The sequence below is a fragment of the Lactuca sativa genome, chromosome 6, assembly GCF_002870075.4.
Source record: "Lactuca sativa cultivar Salinas chromosome 6, Lsat_Salinas_v11, whole genome shotgun sequence".
Lineage (NCBI taxonomy): Eukaryota > Viridiplantae > Streptophyta > Magnoliopsida > Asterales > Asteraceae > Lactuca > Lactuca sativa.
Genome location: NC_056628.2, coordinates 27,667,948 through 27,686,344, shown reverse-complemented (window position 1 = coordinate 27,686,344; position 18,397 = coordinate 27,667,948). Strand labels below are relative to the sequence as shown.

Below are 18,397 nucleotides of genomic sequence, written 5' to 3'. Positions count from 1 at the left end.
TAGTTTTTCAGCTAGTCTGACAAACAAATTCAAATTGTTGCCATTGAAAATGTTCGATAAGGTCCAACCCATGCCTCTTCCCCAGGGGAAGAAACATGACTTCAATATATAACTTCGAAAGGGTCTTCTCACAATACAAAGTTAAACCATTATTACAACATTTCTGCAAAATTACAAAAACAACCCTCACCTCCCTCTGATTATTAATAAATGCTCCCCAACTTTATACTCACCATTTTCTAACTCACATTATGATACGAATCAATAATAGCATCCGCAAGATACTCACACTTTGCAGCAGATAAACCAGCCAATGATATTCTTCCATCTTTCGTCATATAAATATGCCATTTATCCGTCATATTATCACTCTACAAAAAAAATCAAATAATAACTCAAAAAAAAAAAAGTGTAGTAGTACTTAACGCATTGGTAGTTGTACTAGTACATTACCTGTGCTTTATTAAGACCAGTAAAAGAAAACATCCCAATTTGCTTAAGAACAAAAGACCAATCTTTTCCAGTTTTATCCTTTGAAGAGAGATTATTATATAGCTTTTGTCTCACACTCTTAATCCTTCCAGCCATCATTTCCATTTCATCTTTCCATTCGTTGAAAAAATCAGGATTTCCAACAACATTCGCCACAATGCGGGCCCCATGTACAGGTGGATTTGAGTACATTGGCCTCGCGATTCTCTTCATCTGGCTCTTCACCCTACAAACAATTATTTATCAAAAGTATATACAAAAAAATAATATCATATAGTAATCTCATTTTCAAAGATGGATTTTATTGGTAAAAAAATATAAGCATTACTATACAACTGCAAATATATTATGGGTAGAAAATAAAGTATATTGTCTATATTGATAAAAGGTGTATATTACGTTGATACTTTGTGCATTTTGGCCTTTTATTTAATGAGTTAAATACCTTATAGCTGCATCGGGTGATGAGCAAAGGACATTTATAGCTCCAACTCTTTCGGCATAAAGACCGAGATTTTTACTGTATGATTGTGCAACTAAAAGCTCCATTCCACGGGCTGCAAATAATCGCACAGAAGAGGCGTCTTCATCAAGGCTTCCACTGGCGAATCCCTGTAAAAAAATTAAAATTAAGGGTCTGTCTGATATGATGGAATGGAATCTTAAAGGAATGGAATTGATCATGTTTGGTTGGCTTGAAGAAATGAAATTTAGTCGTTCAAACATATTGTTTGTTATGACTTTTAAAGATTCAAACCTGATAAGCAACATCGAAAAATGGAAAATGGTTTTTTTCTTGAATGACATCAGCAATTTTCTCCCATTGTTGAGGTGTTGGATCGATGCCTGTTGGGTTGTGAGCACAGCCATGAAGAAGCACAAAGGATCCTTCCGGAGCTGCCTGAATTTATAAATTTAATTTTTTTTTATTTCCAAAATCCAAAGTAAACATTTATTATTCGTTTGAAGATAGAGTAGTTGAAACTTGAAATTACCTTTATGTCCTCAATCATTCCATCAAAATCTAGACCGACTGTTTTTGGATCGTAGTATCGGTACTCTGACCATGGGACCCGAGCATCGTTGAAAATATTCTTGTGATTACCTGAAAGTTAATTTTTTTTTTTTACACAAATTAATAAATAATAATGTAGTTAGAAAAGATTTAAAATTTATAAAATTTAGAATTTTCACCCCAAGTTGGAGATGATATTAGAATTTTTGCTCCGGGAAAGTATCGCTCAATTAATGCTGCAGCAATTCTAAGAGAGCCAGTGCCTGAGAGACCTTGTATAGTAGCAACCTGCATTTTACATATATATAAAAAAAAGTTATATTTTAACATGAACCTTAAATTATTTTATTTTAAAAATAAATATTAAATCATACTCTTTGTTCATGAAGAACTGGATTATCTGCTCCAAACAACAACTCAGCTGTTGCTTTGTTGAATGCAGCCAATCCTTCAATAGGAAGATACTGCATGTAATAAATCAAATGAAATAAAAATGTTAAAAAGAAAACACAAATTCCAATTGTTAAATTTGTTTTAGACATAAAAAAGTAGTAAAATACCTCCTTGTTTTCTCCCCTTTCCAGCATAAGATTCTCAGCCTACAACACAGTTACACATTTAAAACATTCCAAAAAGGAAAAAAATGAACATCACATGTGAATACATGAGAGACTATGTGATTGTCGTAATTTATCATATATTGCCTTTTCTTCTCTTGTTTTAGAGTGTAAAAAAGTGCTAGTCAAAAACTTTGGATAATGTAGGTGTAATTTGGGGGTGGCTTAACTCTTAAAAGACTATGTGATTGTCATAATTTATCATATCATATATTACCTTTCTGACAACTTTAAGAACATAGGGCTGAAGTTCTTCTGTACGATATGCTCCAACACCAAGATTAAGTTTCAACTCATTTGTGTCAGCTTTGAATGCTTCAGAAACTCCAAGAATTGGATCTGGGGGAGCCATTGTTATGTTATCAAAGCGTGAAGCTTTAACAGCAACAGCCATTGTAATACGCCCATGAGACTGCAAACACGATATACAGATAAATATAAATATCAGACAAATATATAACCATGAGAGATAAATATACAACAATATACCTTTGTTTTCACAGAGAGGGGTTGTTTGTCTTTCCCAAAGAAAGCACTTTTGAAAGCATTTCCAGACTTCATTTTGTCCTAATCAAACAATAAAATGGTCTTTTATTGTTTTTTTATCGAGTTTTTGATACACAGAGAAAAAAAATAACCAATCAACAATACCTTGCACTTGTCTTGCACTGACTGTGCTGCAGATGGAGAAACTGAGGGGAGGGAAAGGAACGTCGAAGCCATCTGAAATAAATAGATTGTTTTAGAGTGTAAAAAAGTGTTACTCAAAACTTTGGAGAGTATGAGTGTAATTTGGGGGTGGCTTGAGAGACTATGTGATTATCACAATTTATCATATAGTAGATTTTTCTCTCTAGAGGCCTGTGGTTTTTTGCTGCTTTTGGAGGAGTTTTTCATGTATAAAAGTGTTAGTCAAAACTTTGGAGAGTATGGGTGTAATTTGGGGGTGGCTTGAGAGATTATGTGATTGTCACAATTTATCATATAGTAGATTTTTCTCTCTGGAGGCCTGTGGTTTTTTCCGCAGCTTTTGGAGTTTTTCATATATGTTCTGTTCAATTTTTTTCTAATTATTTTCATTATCTTTCAAACCAATTTCAGTTTAAAAAGTAGAAGCAAAATTTGCATCATGTCTAACCATCAAACTAACATTATTTCAGATCAAGTAATACAAGCACAAACATATGTATAGATATGGAAGAAGAATGTTAAACACAATTAGTTCTTATAATCACAACCATCACTAAGATGCTACACTGTAGTGTTGTAGAAACTAACAACGCATCGGATGCTTGTACCTTACAACTACCGATGCATGTTCCAGATACAATCTCACTATTAACAACAATGAAAGACACAAAATTAAATACTATAACCAAAGTTATCAACTCAAAATACGGGAATCTATAATCTAAAACGAATAAACCAAAGCATGACGATAGCGATCTCTTGAAGACTATTTAGTTCGAATCGTTTTATAGAGAGAGAAGTTTTCCATGATTTCAACCAGACAAATTATTGTGTTGAGGATGACATTAAATCAGAAAGAAAAATGAAGAAATAATCATGATCGGGAATTAGTTAAATGGAACAAGAATATGCAAACCCTTGGCAATCGGATAAACCACAGAAGAATCAGAATCACTGACACATTTACAAGTAAGCGATGCATACAGAAGACATATATGATCTATGCATAAGAGGGAGAGCTTGCCTGATTGCTTCTTATGTTCGGATGCAGAGAGAATGAGTGATTCGACTATGGCGATGATGAAGAAGAGTGGGTGAGCGATGCAATCGAGAGTCACGACTCTGAACTAGTTTGTAATGGTATCTCCTTCATTTGCCTATTTATGTGATATAGCTTCAAGATATCGGCTCATTAGTGATTTTCTTTTTAAATAATTACAAAAATATTAAATACTTAATGTTTTCTTTTATCATTTTAATAAAATACTGTATAGTATTTGGCAAATAAAAAAGTAATATAGATATTTTACAGCATCTAACTCATTTTTATTTTCTATTTTTCATTTTTCATTTTTCTCCCATTCATCTCCAATCTTATCTTATTTATTCATTCACTTTTAGAGAAATGAATCAGAGTTTCTCCAGTTGGGGCATAGAAAGAAGACCTGAACTCGGAACGTTGTGTCATCTGTTCGTTTCGATTCAAAAAGTTTAACTTCGAACTAACCGGGAAAGCAGAAGCGGAACATACTTATATAATTAAGGTCTTTACAGGAAGTGATCGAATCAGTACTCCTTGTTGTTCGGATCTTGACCGGGTCCGAGCTTCCCAAGCTCTATGCTGTTGGGGAACTCTGCAAGGGTCTTACCACCTTCTTTATTTACTATATTTGAGTCTTTGGAGTACTTTGGGATTATATTCCGCGCCGAGGATTTGTGCTTGTGGGCCGGGGTGAATATTGCAGACCAGCGGATGTTATATTATTCATTTCCTCCAAAATGGGAATAAACTTTGAGTTATCGGTTTTAATTTATCTTTTTATATGTTAAGATATTTCCAGTTTATTTTTATTTACTAATAATAATTAAATATAATATTTAATACTTAGAATATTATGTTATATATTAAATTATATTAACTAATTATAAATATAAAGTTTGTTCTTTGTTTATCAAATTCATATAAAAATTTAAATACATATTGAAATTTTAAAACACAATGACGTATTTTACAAAAACTTATAATTAAGTATTATAAATATAATATTATCTATTTAATATTATTGTAATAAAAAAATATAGATTATATATTTGTTAAAACCAAATTAGTAGAAGGGATGTATGATAATTTATATAAGTTGGAAGATTGGAATATATTAGGAATATATTTTTTAGGGATAAAAATTGGATAAAAAATAAAATAGCTTGAAGATGAAACATTATTTACCTTATTTTTTACTCTATTTTTGAAAAAAAAATAGAAATAGGTCGGAAATGGTCTTTGTGTTAACAACTATTTAAAACAAATCAAAATTAAAGATGTATACATTTTAATAAAATATAGTATTTGTCAAATAAAAAAATCATATAGACAAGGGCGGACGTAGGGTTTCATAGTAGGTGTGGCACATAAATTAATTCACTATGATGGTCAGAGGGATATGTTCTATCATAATCTAGTTCTTTTGTCAACAACGTATAAATACATTTAAATAAAAAAAGACTTTAAAAACGTTTTTAATATATAAATATGTTTTTCATATGTATTTATTAAATTTACATGTATATTTTTACATATAAATACATTTTTATATGTATAAATATGTATTTAAAATATATTTATATATGCATTTATTTAATAATAACAAATTTAAAGAATAGTATATTTATTTGATTTTTCAATAAAAAATAAAAATAAAAATAACTATTTTGCCATAAAAGTTTCAATCTTTTGGGTCTATTTAGAAAATAGTCACAAATTAACTTGTTACCGGTTGAACGATGAGAAAATATCATAATGCAACCTTTAACCGGTTTTTACAACTTTTTTGTAAAAAAAAAAAAAAAAATTAGATTATTTGGTAAACTAACCTAAAATATTAGGATTTTCCTAAAATGAAATGATTATGTTTAATTATATTTTCTTTTGAAACTATGAAAAACAATAATAAAACTAATTAGGAGAATTAGGTAGCAACTATTAATTGTACGGTATAATGAAATGTTGACTTTTTAAAATCAAGTTATTAATTTTTTAAATAGAAATTTTATGTATTTTACCTATGAGTTAACTTTACACCAACTATTTATTGGTAACTTGACACCAACTATTTATTGGTCTTAGTATTTGAATTTATATATTGTGGATACTAAATAAGTAAATATGTCATCCAAGGGTTTAAAAAAAAATCTCAAACGAACAAGATTGAGAGAATGAGTTGAACTCAAGACCTATTTAAAGAGATAAACTCTACCTTGCAACTTAGACCAACTTAGGCTCAGTAACTTTTAATTGAATTTATAAACTGTAATAGTAATACACTCATTTTCTATAGGTGCACACTAAAAAAAATCAACTTTTTTACATTAATAAGAAAAAATTTAGTAGTTGTCGGTGCAATTCTATGCACCACTGTAGATCCGCCTTTGCATATAGATACTTTAGTGTTAACAAACTATTTAAAACAAATCAAAATTAAGGATGTATACATTTTAATAAAATATAGATCACAATTTAAGTAGTGTGGATTTAACGAGGTGATATTTTTTTTTTTATTTCGTGGGCTTGAAGCCTAGCGGTACATTGTCCTTTTGAATTATATAAAAATGTTTATAATATCAAATTCAATACAAAAAGTTTAACTAATTTTACGTACGTATTTGAAATGTAAAATTGATTTTTTACAAAATACATATTTAATTTGTAATATAAAACCTAATAAAATAATTGGAAAGCCAACGAGTGCTGAGTGTTGGCTACACGTAAGGATGAACGGACATCTTAGGGTTATTTTTTTTTTTTTAATTGATTTTGTCTGTAACTAATTTGCAAAGGAGATCATGTTATAATATATATATATATATATATATATATATATATATATATATATATATATATATATATATATATATATATATATATATATATATATATATATATATATATATATATATATATATATATATTATTGATTTTGTCTGTAACTAATATGCAAAGGAGATCATGTTATAATAAAATATTAGTTATGAAATTCTTGTATTATATATTTTAATTTTAAAAAAATTAAATATAAAGGTTAAAATATTTAAGAATTTTTAATTTATTAGAAAATAAAAATAATAATGATTTATTATAATGAAGATATTTTTTATCTTTTAAATTTAAACAAATAATTTAAATAAAAAAAATAAACTAATGAGTTTTAATTCTGAAATTAAAAGATAAGTTTATTAGTGAAATTAATATCCGTTTATTACTACATTTATTGCAATTATTACATTAATATTATGTAGAATTTAATAAAATAGAAAAAACTCATAAAATGACGTGTGGAAAAAAAGTTAATTCAAAATAACTACAAAATGACATTTGACAAATTGAATAAGAATTTAAAAAGTGGTAAAAAACATTCATTTATTATAAAGGTCAAGCAATATTTGTTAAAGAAGGAAAATAATAATAATAATAATAATAATAATAATAATAATTTTTTTTTTCTAAATTTAGTTAAACTATAAAAGATTGTTCAATCAATAATCGTATATTTCGTAAGGGAATCCTATGAGATTTTTATGTGTAATGTCAAAACAATGTGTTTTTGGTATTTTGCGGTGCCCATAGGCATTTAACAGGGTGTTTGCGAAAGCTACCGTAACTGATGGGACGTGCTCCCCTAATTTGAACCATTTTTTTATGGGAATTCATTTTTTATTTTATAACACTGAAGATCGGTCTCAACCAATGTTGCAAAACTCGATCTACTCGGTTGAGTACTCGGAATCGACCGTCCATTGAGGCGAGTTATGTGAACTCAGTAGAAAAAATTGGATTAAGTCAAAATCGGTCAACATCTCTCTAACTCGGGCCTACTCAGTATTACTCGGTCTTACTCGGGCCTACTCGGTCAACAAAATCAAACTCGATCAAATGGTCAAAATTGTCATAAAAAGAGAAAAAATCAAGAATTTCAAGATTGATATGTATAATACACTTAATGATTTATTATTTAACACACACATATGATTATTATTACATATATATCTTAAATTTTCAGTAATTATTCACGAAATGAGACAATTGTGTTTATTTCGGTTTTTATGTATTCACATATATCTAATTTTATTATATATTTCAACCAAATTGTGATTTTAACTAATGATTTTGACATATATAATTTTTCTAAAAACATTTCTACATGAATTACCGAATCCGCGTACTCCCCGAATACTTCCGAATACTCACTATTCGGCAGTCGGCCGAGCAAGTACCGATCAACTCGTGATAATAGGATAGAAAAATAGACATATTTGAATAAGTTTTTCTCTATGAATAATTTAAATCTACATACATATGATTTGTTTTATAAATTTGTTTGTGATTTTTGAGATTTAAATATTACACATGAGATGAAATCTTTGCAGGCTCCGAATGTACTTGGCCGTGCGACATGTGTTCTTGCCAATTTTTAGTTAATTTTTGCGCAAAATTCTTATACATATAAACTAGCATAAAATATAATATTTTGGCTCTAATCTTTAGTCTTTCTTTTTTTAGTTACAAATATCCATTTTACAAGGGTGAACGTTTCGCACTTTCCCCCTACCAAATGATCTTGCCCCCTTACGAATTGTATATTTGTTAGATAGGTCCACTACAAATGGTTACGAGGAGATTTGAAAATAAAGGAGTCAAACGTATTGTCCCATTGCTTGCTCGAAAGATTATCATAGACATGCCGATCACTGTTTTAAAAAGACGAGCTTTAAATATTAACTTGGCTACAATTGACGTACGACTATACATGCAATATGAGATTGGGTAAAGATCAATGTAGCAAAGTTGCTATACGGTCTTGAGCCGGTTGACTAGAGAGCAGCGGGTACTTATTCGGATTGGGTAATTATAAACAAATTAATTTTAAGGTATTTTATGTATAACAAATACTATAAGTTAATTAAAGTTTAGAATAGACAAAACTTCAAAAATGGTCCCTGTGGTTTTCAAAAATATCAAGTTTAGTCCCTAAGTTCAAAAAACCTCACAGATGGTCCCTGTGGTTTCAAAACTTTTAACAAATGGTCTTTTTCGCTAACTTCATTAGCTTTTGGCCGTTAACTGAAGGGCATTTCTGTCATTTTACTACCACAGAGACCATTTATGAAGTTTTTGCCTTATTTAATATATATATATATATATATATATATATATATATATAATTATTTAATATTAAAGGGTCCCACCCTCTCTCTTTCTCTCTCTCTCTCTCTCTCCTGATTGGTCTTCCTTCCTTGAAATCACAACCCTCATTCCCGATTCTCAACCCTAAGAGAACACAAATCAATAATCAACAAACCAAAACCCAAATCTATCACCAATAAATCGCTTATCCCCCTGAAATCTACTCAGAAATCTGCAAAAATACGAAGGAAGACATTTCGATTGTTCGTGGTGGTTATTAGCAAATTGAATTTGGTGTTTAGACAGGAGAGTGACACGTAATCGAATCTGGATACCCTAGCCAGAGAAATTAGAGCGACATCGTCATATATGCCGAGAAGAAGAGGATCGTTTTCTTCCTCAAAGAAATACTTTGAGGAAGAGTTGTTTGTCTTATAACAAGAGCTCATTAGCTTCTTGATATCAGAATCTAACCTCCTTTTTGTATACCCAAATAATAATATACCCCAAAAACTTAAGAAAAAAAAACCCAATTTCAATTTGCTATACCTCTTTTCCTCTGTAAAGAAAATCCGCATTTGATATTTCAATGCAATTATTCATCACCATGTTCGTCGATTTATGCAAATCAGAATAACATGAAAGCCCTGGCCTCAAAAGAGAACCCAAACATGCATCATATATCAACGTTCCATCCTTTGTGTCGATCAAAATGTTGGAATAGTGTCTAAGGCTGCAACTATATTAGGAAAATATTTGACCCGATTGAGCATGGTCCTTTTGGGTTGCCTTCATCATAGCAACTTGACAGGATGATTTATAATGAGAGAAGAAATATTATTAATATATTATGAGAATAATATAAGGAATAATAATATTGTTATTTGATTAATATAAGTCATAAATTAATTAGGAATTAATTTGGTGACTTAAAGAGATTAATTAAATAGAAGGGCATAAACTGTCAATTGTATGATAGTTGTACTTTGGGCTATAATCTCTTAAGGATAAGGGTTAGACGAATTTAGGGTTTGGAAGAGCCTAGAATTCGTCCAAGGGCTTATCACAAAGGGATTGGATTGCTTAGGGCTTAAGTTATCCAATTAGGGTTTAAGGGTGAAACCCTAGGAGCCTCACTAGTATAAATAGACCCTAAGGGCTAAGGAAAATCGGCACTCTTGTCTCTAAAGAAACCCTGGCCGATTTCTTCCTCCTCTCTCCTCTCTCTATAATCATCCTCTTGCTAGTTGGTGTTTGTAAGCCATTAGAGGAGTGACACTTGTGACTCTAAAGCTCCAAGGACAAGAAGATTCAAGCAAGTGATTCAAGGTAATCATCTAAATCTGATTTTTTATGTTATTATACTAGAATTACCATTAGAAGTCTTGGATTCAATGCATGTTCAATTAGAGAAACCTAGATCCAAGCATTAGGGTTTGTATGTGCACATAAGAATGTTCATATGGCTAAAACCCATCAGTGGTATCAGGGCCTTGATTGGTTTCTATTGAATTGATGCATTGATTACTTGTTTGTTGCTTGCAAAATTCGAATTTTGTCATTCTGCCTGATGAAATCGGCGAGTTCCATAGTGGACTCGGCGAGTCCATTGTGATACTCGGCGAGTTCGAGCGTCAGAAAGAGCTAATTTCGGGATTTCTTGCTGTTTATCTTTTGGGAACTTACCTTAATCTTAATAGGTCAATATAAATCCGATTTTAAGATATATTTGAGTATATTCTTGACCTAATTGAAGATATTTATCAATTAATTGAATATTAATTTCCTTATATGATAATTGATTAATTATATTAATTAAATTGGTAAATTGTTTTGCAAGAAATAATTAAATATATCAAATATGGATAATTATGTGATTAAATGTTAATTTGGATTATTTGTTATTTGATTCCCCATGTTTTGAAAAGTTTAAAACTTGCCCTCAAGTTTTGAAATTTATGTTTTGTGATTAAAAGTTTAATTTAGACAATTTAAATTTCAAACCCTAGAATTTTACAAGTTTAAAATTTAATCCTATACTAATATAGTATTACAAGATTAATATGTATATATATGTATAACTAAAAATGCTAGTCTTACCGTTAGTATGTCTCATTCACGAAGCCGGTCTATAAGGTGGGTATAAGGTTGCGGCCTATAAAATGGCGCTTAATGGGTGTACACTCACACCCACCGCTTGCTTGATCGGTGGAGGGTCGTTAGCCGAACGGGTAGGATAGGGCAACCTCATCTCCTCATTAAAAGTATAATATGAAATACAAAGTAACTACATGTTTTTCAAAAATAGTTACTTTAGGAAAAGTGAATTGATGCAATCCCATGAAATTACACTTTGCACCCTTGCTAAGAAGTTAGTGGAGTGTGTGTGGTTTACCGGCACACTAATTGGTTCTAAGCATAGGTGGCAAAGGGTGATTCATTGGTTATCATAGTTCGATGGAGCGTGTGTGGTTTACCGGCACATCGAATAGGTGATTGTTACAATGAAGGCACCATGTGAATTTGCATGGTAATTCACACCCACTTTGTGATCCTCGGTATCCCAGTCACAAACGAGAGGGGCATATCGAGATTTAAACATGCCATTGAAAAGTTCAATGAATCTCATCGAAACCTAGGAATTCTCAATACATTTAGAACTTAAAGTTATGTTTTCATGGTGGAGAATTAGTGAATCGTCATTCACTTACCTTCAAATTGTTTGCATATTAGATTATGGCATCCCTTTTCTAATATGTAAATATTGTTGTTGGATCCTAGCCCTAATTTTTCTTATTGGGTAATAATTAAGGATTCAAATTCTAATCTATCTTTGTCCTTTCTATTTGTAGATGTCAAACACGAACAACGTTGCTGCTAGCTCGTTCACATTGATGAGCCTTTGCCAAAAGGTGACTTTCGATGGGACGAACTTTAGCGAATGGATAAGATACGTTCGCACGATTGCTCGCTACGAGGACAAGGAGTATGTCCTCGATGAGAAGCTCGAGAAGATCAACCCAGAAATCGCTACTCCGGTTGAAATGACTGCTTTTGAGAGTCATGAACGTGATGCAACGAAGGTTCATTGCATCATGATAGCCACAATGAACGTCGAATTCCAAAAGTCCTACGAGGACATGTATCCGTATGAAATGCACCAAGACTTGTTGGAGAGATACCATCAAAACGCGAGGCAGGAACGTTACGAGATCTTCACTAACATGATCTCCGCTAAAATGGGTCATGGAGAATCTCTAACCGTGTACCTGCAAAAGATGCAAAGGTATGTCGATCGTCTTCGCAAGTTGAATGTTGACTTTGGGGAAGACTTGGCTATCGACATGGTGCTTCACTCCTTGCCTCCGTGTTACAACCAATTTAGGATGAACTACCACATGAACAAAGAAGAGGTCACCCTAAGTAAGCTCCAAAGTCTCCTTAGGGTTGCTGAGAGCAACCTCAAGGACAAGTTTGTTGCACCAACTCCCAATCCACCAGCTGCTCCTGTTTTGGCAATTGGGCAAGGTAGGGGTAAGAAGAGGAAGGCTCAGTCTAAGAGCTACCGCAAGAGAAAGTCCCGAGATGGTTCCTCTTCTAGTGGGACCAAAGTTGATCCCGCTAAGCCTAAACCTAACCCAAAGGAGGCAGAGTGCCACCATTGCCACAAAATAGGGCATTGGAAGAGAAGCTGCCCAGACTACCTGCAAGCCATCAGGGAAGGAAAGATCAACCCGTCTTTCGCAGGTCTATACATAATTAAATCTAATGATTCATCTCATGCTATTTCTTGGGTACTAGATACCGGGTGTGGTTACCACATTTGTTCTGAATTGCAGGGACTAAGAAGAAATAGGGATGTGGAGCATGGAAGAATAAATCTAATCATGGGGAATAGAAGATCGTCGCCTGTGACTAAGATTGGAGTGTATTCTTTAGTGCTTAGGAATGGTTTATGTTTAGATTTGAATAATTGTTGCTATTCGCCAGAAATGTCAAGAAACATCATTTCATTTCATGGTTTGTTTAGACAAGGATTTAGATTTTCTTTTAATAATGAGAATGGTTCTATTTATGCTTATCTAAATGGTGTCTTATATTTTGAAGCAATACCATGTAATGGAATTTATGAAACTGTTATGATTGTAGATAACCTATGAAATGATGTTTTATGCATGGATTCTTCCAATAGTATGGATAGAGCATCCTTGTAGCATTGTCGTCTTGGACATGTCAACAAGAAGCGCATAGCCCAACTCCAAAAGGATGGAGTGTTGGAGTCATTCGACCTTAGGGAAGATGACACATGCGAGTCTTGTTTGCTTGGAAAGATGACCAAGTCACCCTTCACTAGCACATGTGAAAGGGGTGAGGGTCTATTGGACCTCATACATACCGATGTATGTGGACCGTTTAGATCAACCACAAAGGATGGGAACCGCTTCTATGTGACTTTTACCGATGACTATAGTAGATATGAGTATATCTATTTAATCAAGCAAAAGTCAGAAACGTTTGAAAAGTTCAAAGAGTTCAAGAATGAAGTGGATAATCAATTGGGCAGGAAAATCAAGATGCTTCGATCCGATCGAGGAGGAGAGTACCTAAGTCTTGAATTCCACAACTATCTCAAGGAGTGTGGAATAGTTTCACAATTGACGCCACCTAGGACACCGCAGTTGAATGGTGTGGCAGAAAGGCGTAATCGAACCTTGTTAGACATGGTCCGCTCTATGATGAGTCGTGCTTCACTATCTATCTCATTTTGGGGGTATGCCTTAGAGACTGCCGCCCATATCCTTAACCGAGTCCCTACTAAGAAGGTTGCCAAAACACCTCACGAAATGTGGACATGGAAAGCTCCCTCGTTAGCACATATCAAGGTGTGGGGTTGTGAGGTTTTCGTAAGACGAGATACTCACGACAAGCTCGAACCTTGTAGTGAGCGATGTATTTTCATCGGCTACCCGCAGAAATCCTTTTGATATCTCTTCTATAGACCGAAAGACAATGTTGTCTTTGTTGCGAGGAAAGGAGTTTTCCGAGAGCGAGAACTCATAATCCAAGGAGACAGTGGGAGACAAATCAAGCTTGAAGAGATTCAAGAGTCGATTGATGAAGGAACCTCTACCGCTAGCACTCAACCCTAGGAGGAAACTCCGGTTGAACCGATTGACGAGTCCTTACCTCTTAGACGTTCCGAAAGAGTTAGAGTTCAACCCCAATTATATGGTTTTCATATTACTACCGAAGGGGACACGTATATTAGTGATAGTACACTAATAAATCTAGATGAACCTAATAGCTATAAGGAAGCCATGGCAGGCCCGGAGTCTGCGAAATGGAAAGAGGCAATGGACAGCGAGATCCAATCCATGTATGATAACCAAGTTTGGAATTTGGTTGATAATGCGCCCGGACGTAAGACCGTTGGGTGCAAATGGATCTTCAAGAAGAAGACCGACGTGGATGGAAACGTACACACGTATAAGGCGCGATTGGTTGCGAAGGGCTTTACTCAAACTCCCGGAGTTGACTATGATGAGACCTTCTCACCAGTTGCGAAGATAAAATCTATTAGAGTGATGCTAGCGATTGCCGCATTTCATGATTATGAGATTTGGCAAATGGATGTCAAGACTGCTTTCCTTAATGGGAAGTTGGCTGAGGATGTTTACATGGCTCAGCTAGAGGGTTTTGTCGATCCGAAGCATCCGAATAGAGTGTGCAAGCTTGAGAAGTCCATTTATGGACTTAAGCAGGCGTCTCGCAGATGGAATCTTTTCTTTGATAAGAAGGTCAAAGAGTTTGGATTTGTACGAAGCGAAGATGAATCATGTGTATATGTCAAAGCCAGTGGGAGCATAGTTAGCTTTCTCGTTTTGTATGTCGATGACATACTGCTCATAGGAAACGACGTCCTGACACTGCAGGAGGTCAAGTCCTGGCTCGGGAAGTGATTCGCTATGAAGGACCTCGGAGAGGCTTCCTATATTCTGGGAATAAGGATAGTGAGAGAACGAAGTAAGAGACTAATAGGACTTAGTCAGAACACTTACTTAGATAAAGTACTAAAACGTTTTAGTATGGAAAACTCGAAGAAGGGAGAATTACCGATACAAATTAATGCCAAGTTAAGTAAGACTCAAAGTCCGAGTACCGAAGTTGAAATAGCAGAAATGAGCCGAGTTCCATATGCTTCCGCAATTGGCTCAATCATGTATGCTATGACTTGTACTCGCCCTGATGTAGCCTTTGCTTTGAGCATGGTTAGTAGATATCAAGGGAACCCTGGCAGATCCCATTGGATTGCGGTCAATAATATCCTTAAGTACCTTCGGAGGACGAAGGAATGGTTTTTAGTCCTCGGAGGGAGTGATGACTTGAAGGTGCGAGGGTATAGTGACACCAGCTTTCATACCGACAGGGACAACTACCGTTCGCAGTCGGGCTGGGTCTTTACCCTGAATGGAGGAGCAGTGACTTGGAAAAGTTCCAAGCAGGAAACCGTAGCTGATTCAACGTGCGAATCAGAGTACATTGCAGCGAGCGAAGCGTCGAAGGAGGCAATATGGTTGAAGAACTTCATCGGTGATCTTGAAGTTGTACCTGCCATAAAGGATCCCATGGAAATTTTTTGTGATAATGAAGGAGCGGTTGCCTTGACCAAGGAACCGAGGGATCATGGTAGATCTAGACATATCGACAGAAAATATCACTTTATTAGACATCGAGTAGAAGAAGGACAACTCGTGGTTAAGAGGATATCATCAGAAGATAACCCAGCAGATCCGCTTACGAAGGGACTGAGCTGGGTTAAGCACTTGCAGCATGCTAGGAGTATTAGGCTGAAGGATGATATTAGTATAAATTAGATAGTATTAGAAACGTGTAATAGATAAATGTAATTAACATTTGATGATTAAATAAAGGAGTATTATTTATGAGTAATGTTACTGTCTTATGTTAATTGTTTAACTATTGTTTCACTTTGCATGTTTTGACTTCCAGAATAATTGAGTTTATTAAGAATAATCGAATTATTCAAATTGTCCACAATCGTTCATATGTTGGAAGTAGGTATGAATGAAGATTGTCATGAATTGGTGTGTAGATTGTCTAAATGGTATTAGACATAGCAAAAATTTGCTGCAACGTTCATGAGTGCTTATGAACTAGTTTTGAGTATTGGAACAAACCCGCGCTTGCTGTAATCACCTTATGGAATGTGATAAAAAGGGTGATCGCAAGACAATAATATCATATGGTCTTAAAACCTAGATATACGGTTTGTTATTTGTTAATTGGTTGTACATTGATAATGCGAAACCGCATCGGTAACTTGGTGTTATAAAACACATTGTTGTGTATAGTTGATTGATGAATAAGTAAATGCATTTAAGTCGAAGTTTATTTGTTACTTTTATCCTAAGAGGGTAAAAACGATATCTCGGCCGCTCAATGATTTGATTTGACTTATGTGCCGGGCCCGGTCAGAACTAAATTGATGTGTTCGATTAAGTTCTATGTCGAATAAATCTGAGATCGAGAAACCAATTGTTGGACAAATTGGTTCCATAGAATTGTCAGCATTATATCTAAACAGAGGACTGTACGATCCCTTATCTAAAGGACATGATTGATAAGATCAGAGTTTGACAACGTCTTTGAGAGCTATGATTGCTAATCGGATTATACTTGTATATAGTTACTAGACTTATCCAAGTGGGAGACTGTTGGAATAGTGTCTAAGGCTGCAACTATATTAGGAAAGTATTTGACTCGATTGAGCATGGTCCTTTTGGGTTGCCTTCACCATAGCAACTTGACAGGATGATTTATAATGAGAGAAGAAATATTATTAATATATTATGAGAATAATATAAGGAATAATAATATTGTTATTTGATTAATATAAGTCATAAATTAATTAGGAATTAATTTGGTGACTTAAAGAGATTAATTAAATAGAAGGGCATAAACTGTCAATTGTATGATAGTTGTACTTTGGGCTATAATCTCTTAAGGATAAGGGTTAGACGAATTTAGGGTTTGGAAGAGCCTAGAATTCGTCCAAGGGCTTATCACAAAGGGATTGGATTGCTTAGGGCTTAAGTTATCCAATTAGGGTTTAAGGGTGAAACCCTAGGAGCCTCACTAGTATAAATAGACCCTAAGGGCTAAGGAAAATCGGCACTCTTGTCTCTAAAGAAACCCTGGCCGATTTCTTCCTCCTCTCTCCTCTCTCTATAATCATCCTCTTGCTAGTTGGTGTTTGTAAGCCATTAGAGGAGTGACACTTGTGACTCTAAAGCTCCAAGGACAAGAAGATTCAAGCAAGTGATTCAAGGTAATCATCTAAATCTGATTTTTTATGTTATTATACTAGAATTACCATTAGAAGTCTTGGATTCAATGCATGTTCAATTAGAGAAACCTAGATCCAAGCATTAGGGTTTGTATGTGCACATAGGAATGTTCATATGGCTAAAACCCATCACAAAATTCATCAAAAAGGTGAAAACCTTTCAACCGATTTTTACATCATGAAGGAAAACATTGAATCAAATTGAACTAGTATAATCAGCATTAAAGATAATTGAGATCCAAACATAATAGCGGCACGAGAAAATCTGGATCTCACCGTGAAACCATCACGAATCCCGTCGATGAGACAGTCACCGGAGATTACTAAAAGTCGGATCTCAAAAGTTAGAAAGACGACGCCGGCGCCAGAAACAACCGTGCACATGCTGATATCTCGCCGCGAAGCCAATGCAGTCCAGTTATATGTTTTACTTTATGTGTGTAGAGAGAAAGAGAGGGGGAGGTGAGACCCTTTAATATTAAATAATTATATATATATATATATATATATATATATATATATATATATATATATTAAATAAGACAAAAACTTCATAAATGGTCCTTGTGGTAGTGAAATGACAGAAATGTCCTTTACTTAACGACCAAAAGCTTACGGAGTTAGCGAAAATGACCATTTGTTAAAAGTTTTGAAACCACAGGGACAATCTGTGAGATTTTTTGAACTTAAGGACTAAACTTAATATTTTTAGAAACCACATGGACCATTTTTGAAGTTTTGTCTTCAGAATAAAATAGATGAATATCAATTAGAAAAATACATATTCAAAGTGCTAAACTTTAAAATTTTGTATTCATTCTTTAATATTACAATAATCTTCAAAGTTTTAGTTTTCCTTTGTTTTTGTCATTTTTCGTTAAATTGAACAAATTAAAAATAAACAACAAAAAGTTTAATAAATAACTAAATATATGATATATGTTAAATTAATTGCTTAACAATTATAGTTGTTTGTTTAAAAAAGTTAAAATTTCCGATTTTGATTGATTTGACCGAGTTGACTGATTTTTGAGTTT

At 33.6% G+C, this 18,397-nt stretch overlaps 1 protein-coding gene across 1 annotated transcript; it reads right to left on the bottom strand.

The window, feature by feature from the left end:
• Positions 1–50: 50 nt before the first annotated feature.
• LOC111895160 (aspartate aminotransferase, chloroplastic) lies at positions 51–3,998 on the bottom strand. Its single transcript, XM_023891260.3, has 12 exons — positions 3,839–3,998; positions 2,776–2,847; positions 2,614–2,691; positions 2,342–2,536; positions 2,068–2,106; positions 1,882–1,971; positions 1,687–1,795; positions 1,488–1,597; positions 1,250–1,393; positions 938–1,104; positions 454–718; positions 51–371 (listed from the first exon to the last, which is right to left on the bottom strand). Exons 2-12 carry the CDS (start codon positions 2,845–2,847, stop codon positions 240–242), a joined length of 1,401 nt encoding a protein of 466 aa, XP_023747028.1. The 5' UTR covers positions 3,839–3,998; the 3' UTR covers positions 51–239.
• Between the last annotated feature and the right edge of the window lie 14,399 nt (positions 3,999–18,397).

What these genes read in the sequence shown, in the direction of transcription:
- LOC111895160 (XM_023891260.3), bottom strand. Translation starts at nt 2,847, where the DNA reads ATGGCTTCGACGTTCCTTTCCCTCCCCTCAGTTTCTCCATCTGCAGCA. An exon ending in AAAGGGGAGAAAACAAGGAG is followed by an intron (nt 1,972 to 2,067) that starts GTATTTTACTAC and finishes TATTACATGCAG; the next exon opens with TATCTTCCTATTGAAGGATT. An exon ending in CTGGTCTTAATAAAGCACAG is followed by an intron (nt 372 to 453) that starts GTAATGTACTAG and finishes TTTTTTTTGTAG; the next exon opens with AGTGATAATATGACGGATAA.